This window comes from Pyrus communis, chromosome 8, assembly GCF_963583255.1.
Source record: "Pyrus communis chromosome 8, drPyrComm1.1, whole genome shotgun sequence".
Lineage (NCBI taxonomy): Eukaryota > Viridiplantae > Streptophyta > Magnoliopsida > Rosales > Rosaceae > Pyrus > Pyrus communis.
Genome location: NC_084810.1, coordinates 18,428,161 through 18,440,969, shown reverse-complemented (window position 1 = coordinate 18,440,969; position 12,809 = coordinate 18,428,161). Strand labels below are relative to the sequence as shown.

The 12,809-nt window shown below is 35.4% G+C and overlaps 1 protein-coding gene across 1 annotated transcript; it reads right to left on the bottom strand.

Annotated features, from left to right (window-relative positions):
• Positions 1–5,356, bottom strand: LOC137743816 (probable serine/threonine-protein kinase PBL28). Its single transcript, XM_068483751.1, has 9 exons — positions 5,204–5,356; positions 4,610–4,745; positions 3,668–4,023; positions 2,676–2,911; positions 2,428–2,554; positions 2,284–2,355; positions 2,025–2,199; positions 972–1,104; positions 1–283 (listed from the first exon to the last, which is right to left on the bottom strand). The coding sequence occupies exons 1-9, from the start codon at positions 5,304–5,306 to the stop codon at positions 38–40; spliced, it is 1,584 nt and encodes a 527-aa protein (XP_068339852.1). The 5' UTR covers positions 5,307–5,356; the 3' UTR covers positions 1–37.
• Between the last annotated feature and the right edge of the window lie 7,453 nt (positions 5,357–12,809).

Below are 12,809 nucleotides of genomic sequence, written 5' to 3'. Positions count from 1 at the left end.
TATAAAAGAACGAAGAGATGACACTGATACAGGGAACTCATTTGAAAAGCTCACTCCCAAGAGTCACAGCACCTATCTCCTCATCAACTTCTATATGAAAATGGCTACTTTCTCTCCCTCGATGGATTCGTTCTAGCACCTCCACAACAATCTGCATCTGCGGCCTTCGTTCGCTACCATCTACACACATCAATGCCAGCTCCATCATCTGTTTTGCAGTTTGCCACGACTTGTCACCTAAAGTTTTGTCAACAAATCTGCCTAAATCCTTGCAATCCTTTGCCTACGAAAGCAAACGGAACTTGATAATGAATGAAAGGGTTGAAAGGGTAACAATGTAGGCTGCACTTCGCCTTGTTGCTTTCTTTTTTTGTTTACAGTAGTGTCACACAAGCAGATCTTATGAAAGAACGAAAAGTCTACTTCTTTGAATGACGAACTTTTAAGTACGTAAAGTCAGTGAAGTTTCATAACTACGCATAAGTGCATGTATAAAGATGAAAGCCTGTAAATGCTAGAGTGAATGCATTGTTCAGAACCGACAACTCTCTCTCCCTCTCCACAACCTTTTGATCTCAGAAGGTGCTAGGATTTTCGCTCTACTGCATCTCTCACACACTCTAAATTCTTTCTTTACGAGCTCTTCAATTACGTCACTTGATCTTATCCAAAAAGGATCAGAAAAACCTGCAAGCTACTCTAGGATCTTGAGAATATCCATTATATTAGGGAGAGCTTCAGCCATCATTTTGCTTGCCTTAGAGAAGTGAGGTGTCCATCCACATAAAGACGTGTGGAGTGCAAGAGTGTAGAAGGTGAGGTGTTTTGCATTAAATGCGCCTTTCTTCAGTGTATGAAAAGGAACAGCCAAGTTCCTGATGGCCTATCCCTAAAATGTAAACGATATGGCTCTAAAGAGTAAAGACGGGAGGAATAGGAAGTTATCATTTGGGCAAGATACAGATATATACCTGCAATATTAAATTATCCACTGAGTTCAACTGGTTTCTTGCATTCGCTTCACGTCCACTGACCAATTCCAGTAAGAAGACCCCGAAACTGTAAACATCACTTCTCTCTGAAAACTTCTTTGATGAATCTAACCTATAGGGAAAAAAAAGAGTAGATTAGATATAGACATTATCAATAAATCAATCTAAACACAAAAACCATAGTTCTAGAATGAATGATATCTGAAGTTTTTGCTAAATTGATTGTCAGGCATACTTCGTTAAGAGTGGATTAGCATACTTCGTTATGATTGGAAGACCAAGATATCTGAAGTTTTTTCTTCAATCGAATAGTCAACTTAAAATTCGAAGCAACTTCCACTATAAGAACTAGAGGCGCAACTTGATGAAGCACTCAGAAGCAGATTGCTACTAGCTGCTCAATGTAGTACTAGAAGAAGGTTAAATCATATTACCGTAAATTAATACAATCAACTTCTAATCTTGATTTTGGCACTCAAATGGTTATAGAACTCGACATAAGTTCTGTTAGGGCGGTATAATTTACAACGGGGGTGGAACCTGCTGAATTGCATCAGATGCTAGGAGGGGAAAAGAACATCCAGTAGCATTGCGAGAAGTCACTTTCTGTCTTCTAGTAATTCAAAGTACGCATTATTCTGGTGGTGATGCTACGGCAACTAGCCACCATAACGAAGTATGCTTGTCAGGCATATCCATGAGAAAATTTAATTTTGGTTACTTTCTGCTAAATTGACTTAAAGAAGCATAGAATTATAAAATAGAGCGACCAAAGGGTACTGTTAAGTGCTAGATTGTTTTTGCCAATCTAGATCGCTTAACGTGCAAAAATGACCTGCAAGGAATTGATAGAGGAATCTTTGGAGAATAAGCTGGACGAGGAAACTTACTCTTATATTCCTCGCACGCAATTCTTGCACATCAAGTAATCTTGATCGTTAGTGACAAATAGCATTACGGGCACAAAGAGGTGCCATCTGCATCCTACCATCTACCATACAGACTTGCACTTTAAAGATAAAGATTACATACTCTGGGTCAACAAAGCAATCAACGGCTGAAGATGAGCCAGCATGATGACCCACTAGCAATTTGGTTAGTCCATAATCAGACACCTTGGCAGTAAAGTTTTCGTCCAGAAGAACGTTGCTTGTTCTAAAATGCATGTGCAGAAGAGGAGGCACCAAACTGCGAAGGTGTGCAAGTCCTTGTGCAAAATAAATGAAAGAGGAAAGTTCAATTATTTTATGCAAAAGAGACTTGCTGAAAGAACTTGAAGCAGGTGATGTACCTTTGGCTGCTCCCAAAGCAATCAATAGCCTTTGCCTTATGCCCAACCTTCCAATAGGCAAACCTTCAGCATCTGCATAATTATGTTGTTAAAGAGGGGGGGAGAGAGAACGAAAAAGAGTGAAAGTGTGTAGAGAGAGAGTACCGTATAGATGATTCCCAACATTTCCATTTGGAAGATAGTCATATACAAGTAACTGTTGAGTAGCATCTTGACAATAACCAATAAGCCTGAGAATATGCATGTGGTTGACACGAGCTACGTGCTTCACCTGTATCGGCTCAAAAGAAGTCAGAATGTTAAGAAGTTGCTACGGAATGATTTTCAAGGCACTACCTCACTAAGAAAGTCATGGTTTACTAGATAAGATATATGAATAGGAACTTGCATACCTCATGAAAGAAATACTGAGTTGGGGCATGTAGGCGTCTCTTGATAGCTACAATAGTCCCATCTTGGAGCAATCCCTTGTAGACCAATCCAAATCTACCTTGGCTTATGATATTAGTTTCACTGAAATTGCTTGTCGCTTGCTCCAATTCCAATATGGTGAGTTGCCTCAAGTTTGGTGCACTGTAAGGAGAATGAGCAACGGCGTAGGGAGATGCGTCCCCTCTTTCCCACTGAACTGAAGGAAATCAAAGAAACCAAATCACCAAACTTACCCAGTGAGCCAAACCACAACCTTAACAGATAGAAACACCAGTTAATATTCTTGTACAACATTATCAATCGAGCATGAAATAACTTCGCATCATTTTCAGTCACATCCTACTGTTACGTCTGTAATTTTTTAATACAGCGTCGATGATAGAGAGTACTTTTATACAAAAGTGACGTACACTAGGACTGAATTCTACGAGACGCACCTCATAATGCCAACTTTGGACCTTCTAGCTAGGATTATTCCCCCCATTTTTTATTCTTTTTGGGTTAATTAGAATGCATAGTGGTTAAATACAGATAATCAAAATGCATAGATGCTTTGCTCCCTTTCCTAGAAGAAACGAATTGATTTATCTTAAGGACCTGTTTGGGAAACACCAACTTGAGAAAGGCATGTCCATATTGTACTAGAGTGGTGTGTGGCCAGAAACTCATTACGTAGCCCAGTGCTCTTTCAATTTTGAAGCCTTCGAAACAGTGTCTGTAAAGTTGTATTGTTCATCATTTGACTCAACAAGAATACGCAAGGCTACTGATATTTCACATGTTTTATGTCGTTCCTCTTTTAATAAACGCTGAAGGCTGAAGGCATATGCAATGCAAGGAATCCAAGAATTCTTTGGCTAATGATCAGTGCAGTTAGATGTTTCCTCATTTGAGTCATTTTACATCCTTTCTGGGACTGAAAATTTCCTCAAATGGTTATGAGCTAACTTACCAGGAGGTGATGGTGCAGATGACACTGTCTCAGATGTTTGCCTAGTTAATCTTTTTACACGCATCAAGCACATGTAAATGAGCATCACTACGATAATCACAAGCAGAGTGGCAACAACTCCACCAATAATTGCTGCAACTTTTGGTTTTGTTGAATGGTTACCACGAACTTTTTCCACAGGTGTGAGTGTTGGAGTTCCATTATCCCCATCAACTATGGCTGCTATCCTCCTGCTTCTTGGTTTATGGTGCCCTTTTTGTAGTTGAATTGAAGAGTGTGTAATGAAAAGTCTTGGAACAAAAGGTGGCAAACTGACTGCGTTAGCCCGCAGGGGAACTGAACAGATACCAGAAAACCTGTTGGAAGTATAACATCTAAGGTACTTGCAATACACGTCAAAGCTCAAAAGCTTAGGTCCATATCTATAAGAAAATTATTTTAGACTGGTGGCAGTCTTCATAAAGCTCCTCAGTACAAAAACCGTGAACTTTGTCTCCTCAGTTACATTGGTAGTACTGTAAAACAAAAATTGAATGGGGCTTTCACACAATGTGTTTTATGTAACTAGTTGAACATGATACACTAACTTGGAATCTGGAAGTAAAACCCATGGAAGGTATTGTATCACGATCCAATACAATATACAGGTCCTCGAGGAGCCGGTTTGTAAAACTAGAATGTTGTTACAAACAGGGGATTAACTTTTTGGCCAGTTTCAATATATGTTCAACACAAGTACTGATATGCATTACTACAAAACTTTAATTTGTAGCTAATTTCCTGGCAGTAATCAAGTTATTCGCTATTCGCTTGCGTCTTATATTAATGCTATGAAGGCAACAATTGTTCTACTTTGAATATGTTTGATGAATCATCATATACTATTTACTTCTGCACTTCTAGAGAGAGAGAGAGAGAGAGAGAGAGAGAGAGAGAGCTTACAAAGAAACAACACATGGGTCCTTCAGTTTATGACAGTTGACAATTTTCCATTGTGTTAGACAAGGACATCTTCCAATTCGACCTTTGAGTAGTTGTGGGCTTCCACCATCGCTCTTGAAAGTTAGTAGAGCTTCAGCTATGCGTTTCAGAGAGGGAAACAAAACAATAAAAAATCAGCATTCTTCGAAATGGCAATCGCAATGAAGATTAAGCAAAGTAAGAATATGACAGCCTAAACATCATGAACCTTTTGCGTCAATCGCATGCCTAGCCACACCGTTTCGAACATGAACAAAACCGTATCCTTTCAGACCAAAAAATAAATCAAAGAGAAGATAAATTACAGCATAGCAGTTTAAAAGGAATTCCGAAATCCAAAACAATTCTAAACACCGTTTACATATTCAAAACAGCATATCAACGAGGAGATAAATTTCATCCTATGACTCAAATAAGGGGCACAAGCAGACGTGACAATAACCAAGTTGGCTAGAGCAACATGCTCTCGCTCTGCACCCAAGTTCGAATCCCCTTTCCCGCTTTTAGATTAGATTAGAATACCGCTCGAATAAAAAATACATAGAGAAAAAGTACCGTAAACTTTGTAGCTTGTTCTGCTGGGTTCCAAAAGATGGATGAGAATAAGCAGAGGCAGCTGTTGCCACCAGAACAAGCGCATTGTCAATAAGCCCAACATTTCGTTCACACTTGGCAGACAAAATCACAAAAATCCCACATCCCATGGGAATCTCAGAAACATCCGCATGTACAAGTTCAAATCTTGGGAGCTGCTCAAGCCCTCAAAGCCCAGGTAGTGAATGTGAATGATGATAAGTGAAAGAGAAAGTGCTGTGCTTTTCCCTCCGGTTTTTCACATTTCACCTTAAAATAAAAAGCCGCTTTTTCTCACATGGCTTTCTGCTTCTGCTGTTCATAAAATCTAGGATTCTCAGGAAAACAATGAGAACCCCCAAGTTTCAAAATCTTTTAAAGATTGTCGGCCTTTTGATGCGACAAAAAAAGAACAGTGAAAGAGAGATGCTAAAGAGATTTTCAATATACTCTCACCTCATATTTTTTGCACAATATATTATAAGATTGATATAATAATTGACATTAAATTGTAAGTTGTCAGAGAGCACCTCATATTTTTTGCACAATATATTATAAGATTGATATAATAATTGACATTAAATTGTAAGTTGTCAGAGAGCTCATAAGATGTCTCACTTTAAAAGTCTCCTTAACATTCCTCACAACGAAAAAATAGTACATATATACAGACAAAGATTATTTAACACAAAGCTAAAGTGTGACTAAATGGGTCTGCACTTCATTGTTAGAACATGTTTATTGTTTTTTTCCTTCCACATGTCAAGGAAAAGTCACCATTGCCATAATCAGAGGCGGTTTTAAGGGAGCGAAAAATGCAATCGCACATGGCTCTAAATTTGAGTGAGCTTCAAAAAAAAAAAAAAATTTGTCATCTAATATTTACATATCCTTTGCATTTCTCATAGTGAAACAAGAGTACATATATACTGACAAAAATTAGTTAACACAAAGCTAAAGTGTGAATAAATGGGCTCGCACTTCATTGTTAGAACACGTTAACAGTTTTTATTATTCCACATGTCAAGGAAGAGTCACCATTGCCGCTGTCTTTTTTCTTCCACAGGTTCCAAATTTGAAGAGGTTCCAAAAAAATTTGCTGTAGTATATGCCTACACAAAAATTGTGTGTGAACATTTTTTATTTTTGTTTTTAAAGTAGAAACAGAGAGGAAGACAGTAACAACATTCCAATGGGGGCTTCATCCTCAATGAGGCTACTACATTTGAAGCCTTAGTGAGAAATTTCATCTCCAATGAGCCGGAAAATAAAGATACATCCACCACTTGGGCTAGTAACTTTTTTTCTTGAGTAGCATAAATTTGAGCTACATCTAGGCCAAAAAACAATGGGTCCATGAGAAAAGTAGCAACCCATGTGAACCAAATTATATCACTCTCCCTCCACTTGTGAATACACTTATACTTTCATTTTATTATTTTTTTAATTCTTTTTTCTTACATGTTTTTGTTCCAAAGATCCTCCTACATTTTGTCTGTATGTTTAATGTGTAAGACATAAAATGATATAAGCTATTCTACAAAAAGGCTCACTTTTATTATTTTAAAAATGTAGATTCCCCCTTAAAACTTTAACACATCAAATATATTTTTTCCTACTTAAACCCGTTTATTGGGTTTTAACCAAAAAAAAAAATTCATTAAATTTTCTTTATGACTCAGATTACATAATTTTATATTCCTAAAATGCCCCTTATTATGTGATGAAACATTTGTTTGTGTTTGTTTGTAATTTGGCTAATTAATGATTGTTTTAAATTCCATAAGAATTAAAATTTCAAGTTGATTTAACGTTCATGGGCATTGGTGGGTGAAATTTTCAAATAATTTTTTTCAAAATTGTATGATACTAATTTACCAATTGGTGATAGGTAAATTGTTGTGTTGTACGTGAAAATCAAATTATATTAGAGACCAAAGTGGAGGTTTGTATCTTTCAACGGATGAGATTGAGATAAGAAAATCTAATCCAACGAACAGTTCATAAATAATGAAATCTAATTTTGTCAGAATTAGAACTTTTTTAGGTTGAAATGTTCATAAATAAAAAAATTAAAATAACACGTCCAAAAATCAACTTAAGAAAAGTTAACATAAAAAAAAAAATTATCGCATAATCAAATTACTACATATATATATATATATATATATATATATATATAACCTCATATAGAGTCCGAAAAAAATAACCTTTCATTGGGAGAAATTCTTTTGTAAAGCTCCAAAGATTTCTTGAAGCTCTAAAATTGGCTATATCCATTATTTTTATAACTCCATATAAAGCTCCTCACTGGGAATGCTCTAAGAGAGAACATGAGCGCGGGGATTTGGGAGAGAGAGGAGTGAGGTTTATTTCTTGTGTTTTGACTTTGTTGAGCTCCCTTGTGCGGGTTTACATCCGAAACAGAATTCTTCTCCCAGAAAAGCAGCCAAACACATACATTATGAATGACGTGACACACAAAATACATTCCAAGTAGGTCCGCATTTCCTATGACATAAGAACGGTTAGTTCTTCAAAAACCGTCTTTCTTGGCCTCTTTCAGTCTTCGCATTTGTTTCCCGTCCCAGATTACCACACAGCATTAAATTATCAGTTGTTCAAAATTTATGAAATTCAAATCATAATGTGTTGCTTTATGGAGAATTGGAAATGATTACGACAAATTGTTATGTGAGATATCAATTGTTAAAGCAAGTAGGTCTCACAATGCGTCAACAGTTGACAATCACTCATGTACGGATCAACGATTGCTACTTGCACTTGCACAACTCTTATAGAGATTCACAACAGGTTTTAGATGTAAGTCTTTGTCAATTTATATAGAAAATGAGCATGTTGTGTGTACTTTTTCTTGTGCCATTACATTTTATTAGTTACTAGCCTTCATGCACGCGCTTATGCACATGCAAAAGGCATTTTTTGAATCACAGTGTGCTACACGCGACGTTTTAAATGTATTTATATGCGTAAATTGACAAGGAGAGTCAAATATTTGAAGTAAATGAATAATCTTAGATCATACTAGAAGAAACCCTGCATAAACCAATTAAAGTAGCTAAATTCACATAATAAAATCAATTTCTATAAAATACATTAAGAATAGAGAAAATAATATTTAATAAACAATTGATTGAATTACATTATTGCTAGCCCATTATGAGGCTAAGCACACCCCCTCCCCCTTAGTGTAGATAACATCGTTTGTTGAAAAAAATAATCATTTGACAACTAATTTAATCACATTATTATCCGCATGCAAAAGATATTTTTTATAACCAGCATTACACGCCTTTTAAGATGTTTTGAACGTGTTTAAAAAAATAATATTAATTAACAACTGATTGAATCACATTATTGCTAGCATATTGTGAGGCTAAGCCCACCCCTCCCCCTTAGTGTAGATAATATCGTTTGTTAAAAATAAAATAAAAACAATCATTTGACAGCTAATTTAATGTAATTTAATCACATTATTATCCGTGTGCGAAAGACATTCTTTATAACCGGCATTACAAGCCTCTTAAGATGTTTTGAACATGTTTAAAAATAGAGAAAATAATATTTAATAAATAACTGATTGAATCACATTATTGCTAGCCCATTATGAGGCTAAGCCCACCCCCTCCTCCCTTAGTGTAGATAATATCATTTGTTAAAAAAAAAAAAAAAAAAAAAAAAAAAAAAAACAATCATTTGACATCTAATTTAATTACATTATTATCTGCGTGTGAAAGACTTTTTTTATAATTGGCATTACACGCCTCTTAAAATGTTTTGAACATGTTTAAAATAGAGAAAATAATATTTAATAAACAATTAATTGAATTACATTATTGCTAACCCATTGTGAGGCTAACCCACCCCCTCCCCCTTAGTGTAGATAATATCATTTGTTAAAAAAAAAAAAAAAAAAAAAAAAAAAAAAAAAAAAAAACAATCATTTGCCAGCTAATTTAATCACATTATTATCCGTGTGGGAATGACTTTTTTTATAACCGGCATTACACGCCTCTTAGGATGTTTTGAATCACATTATTGCTAGCCTATTGTGAGGTACTACTTAAAAAATAAAAATAAAAACAAACAAACAAACCACAAAAAAATAAATTATTAAAAAATACTGTTAAAATGACGAAAATGCCTCTGCCTTATTTGATGCATTATTTTGGGATTCCTTTGAAGTTTTTTTGTCTTGAGAGCGTTTTTGTCCAAATATTTTTGTTGAAACTTGTTGACAATAAAATCACTATTCACCTTTTCCATTGGCTTTATTTATAGATAGATATATATAAAGGGTTTTTGAGTTTACATGATATAAGTTGTAGTGAGTCCATGAGGAGATGGGTTAGAACAATCACTTAAATAAGAGTGGGATTTTAGCCGTTGATGCAAGCATATCTCATAGTTCATTAATGGATGACAGTTACTCACGTGTATGGACAACAATTACTAGCAAAACTATTATAATGAAAAATGACATAGACATTTTGGATGAAATGTTCTGTCAAATTATATATCTTAAATGTACAAGTGAACTTAATTTGAGATTCAAAGAAGAATGCGGAATTGTAATTTTATTTTTCAAAGTAGGAACAAATTTGGGATTGTATCCGCAGCAAAACAAAAAATTTTGCCTTCTAAATTTGGAGAAGAACTTACATACAACTAGGACGACAATATGACACTAACCCAAACTAATTACACATGAGTACTTCCACTAGTTGCATGTAATTAAGTTTCTCTCATAAATTTGAGATGGTTGTATAACCAAATTATAACTTCTTCCAAGTTTCAACATCCAACTTCCAACCCAATTTATAAATAAAACATCAAGGCCGTTAAGATCTTTTCTCTAACGGAGGTTTCCCACATGGTCCTCCAAAGTATGAGACACTTCGGAGCACCATAAAATTTTTGCAAACTCTAAAGTATCAGATACCCCGGATCACCATAAAACTATTGCAGAATATATTCATTGCAGCGTGTATATATGTAAATTCTCATGTGCCATTGTGTGTGTATATAGAGAGGGTTTATCTATGGGTTTGCATTCATGATATAAGTACTGGCGAGTTTATGAGGAAGGAGGGTTTTTGCCTTTTGGGCACCAGGTCATTGTTGGACTGGTCCTGCATAATCCTGCGGTTCATGGAGACGGAGTCCAAAAAATCTCGCAACCAGCAACAGTCACATGACACTGGGCGGCTGTGCTGCCGAGCGTTGGCAGAGGGGACTCACATGCAAAATGCCTTCCCTACTTTGTCTGCCCCATTTTCTCAACTTGGGAGAAGTGGAAGGATAAACCAATTTGGTCTTACTCTAATCTTTATCCTTGTTTTAAAAAGTTGGTTTTTATGGAAGAAAGAAGTACTCTAGCCCTTTTTTTCCTTCACCCAGGCATTATTGGGAGGAGGATTTTATGATAAACATTTTTAACTATTTGAGTTGCACATCTTTAATTTGGTAGTTCAAAAATTGCGTTAACTCATCCGCATCTTTTCAATTTGGTTTGCTTAAAAGCCAAAATGAATGCAGCATCGTAGCTACTGTTGAAGTTTACCTCTAAATTAACTTTCTCACACCACAACGTTCTTACACAACAACTTTACCAAACAGCCGAACAATAAAAAACTTTTTGAAAAAACAAAAGTTGTCTCAAATATTCAACAAGGTCTTACTTTGAAAAGCTAAGAATTTGTAAATAAGTTTATATGGAGTGTGATTACTTTTTTCCGTTGAAATTAGCTTTAGAGTGAAACCTCAACTTTTTCGAATAGTGCATTCAAATGAAGATCATTTTAAGATAAATAGAGATTCTTGAGATTGTATTCACCTCAAATATGGGCTAGCATAACAATGCTCGACCGGAGATTTTAACACTGCATTCTCTTAGAGCCATTTTGTTATCTGAAAGCGTTTTTAACCCTCTCATAAGCATATTCACGGGGATCGTTATGTTCGAGCAGCGCATGTGCATCTACAACTCCCTTTCCAGCGCCAAACCTCTATGAGTTTCCTAGGTAGTTACTAGTTTCCTTGTCTAGTTATTGCGTTACGGCGACTGAAAACCCTAGCTTTAGTGTGTAAAGTCTTAATCTTGTTGATTTGTAGCTTTTCCCAATTGGTCATATTAACCTGTTGATGAGGTTTTGGGAGGATTAGGATTGCTTAATCAGCATACTTGGCTCATTTGTTGTGGAAATATATTTTGATTATTTTTATCTTATTTTATTTTTATATGATAATCATTTTCTCTACGTGGCCATGTCAATAACAGGGTGATTCTTAAAACACTAGAAAACTTTTGCAAAGGGTCTTGTGCACTAGAAAACTTTTGCAAAGGGTCTTGTGCTATAAGTCTATAACGATGTAGAACGGAATTGGCGATGATCGCGATTCACGAGTTATGTGGGGAATGAAACGGTGGGAAAATCAGGGGATGGATATCTGTACTTATTCATTTCGGCTGGTAATTGTATGGGTTTTCTGTCTCTCCTTTCTCCTGTATCTTATCAGAAGATTATTGGAATGTGTTGATATGAAAAATTTTGACTTTGATGATGTACAATTGTAATTTCATAGTTAGGCGTATAGCTCGACATATACATCTAATTCAATTGTATTAATCACAAATGTCTAAGGCATTACATACATGTTTTTTTTTTTTTTTTTTTTTTTTTTTACAATTTAGGGTCTTAATGGTTGCTTGATAGAAATGTTTGTTCCTTATATGACGTTTGTTAATTGAGCAGTAATAGCAAAGAAAGCAACGTCTTCTCGAAAAATGGTACATGCTTTTGGGAATGGGATCAATTGAAATGTGGTGTGTCATAATCGTTAGCAATTCTCTTGATTGTGTATAGAAAAACATTAGCGGACTTATGAGTATTGTGTTGCAATATAGGATCAATGAACTGAAGATTAATGATCTACTTGGCGGAATATCCATTACTTTAAGAAAAGAGTTATTACTTTCTTGAAATTGTTCATGGTCAGCTGTCATTGTTCATTGCTAATTATAGGAATAATTATTAGGCAAAATCCAAAATGACCTTCGTTCTTTTTTTGTAAATCTAAATACTGGCTTTTCCATTAATGATATTGTAGGAAGAATTATTGCGTCGTAAACATTTAATGAGGTGCGTTTAGGAGGAAAAATGAAGTTGAACTAGGTTAATTTCAGCTTAAATTTCTTTGATGCAGCTATTGCTTGTGTAATAGAAGTTGGTGAATCATAAAATTCTTAGCTCATTAAAGTTGAAGAATAAGCGGTTGAGTAATCCCTTTTGTTTTGGCTTGCGTACTTGGGATGTTTTTTGGTCGAAAGCGAACTTGGGATTTATGCCTTTATGTTATGGACTTCTGTGCATTTGCGTATTTGGCTTGTTTCTTGGGTCTTCTCTATCAAACTTATCATGTAGCAGGAAACTGTGAACTTTACTTGCCAATAAGTGTGTATTGACACAGAATGAATGTTCACTGAATTGTTTAGCTCCTAGCTTGCTGTGATTGAATTCTAATAATTTCAACTTTCAAACTTCTGCAGATTACAGAGCCCATTTTT

Bases quoted from the DNA above. Each gene is read 5' to 3' on its own strand.
- LOC137743816 (XM_068483751.1), bottom strand. From the start codon at position 5,306: ATGTTGGGCTTATTGACAATGCGCTTGTTCTGGTGGCAACAGCTGCCT. The intron at 2,200-2,283 runs GTACATCACCTG...ATTTTGCACAAG, and splicing joins TGCTTTGGGAGCAGCCAAAG to GACTTGCACACCTTCGCAGT. The intron at 284-971 runs GTATATATCTGT...TTGCTTTCGTAG, and splicing joins TGGATAATTTAATATTGCAG to GCAAAGGATTGCAAGGATTT.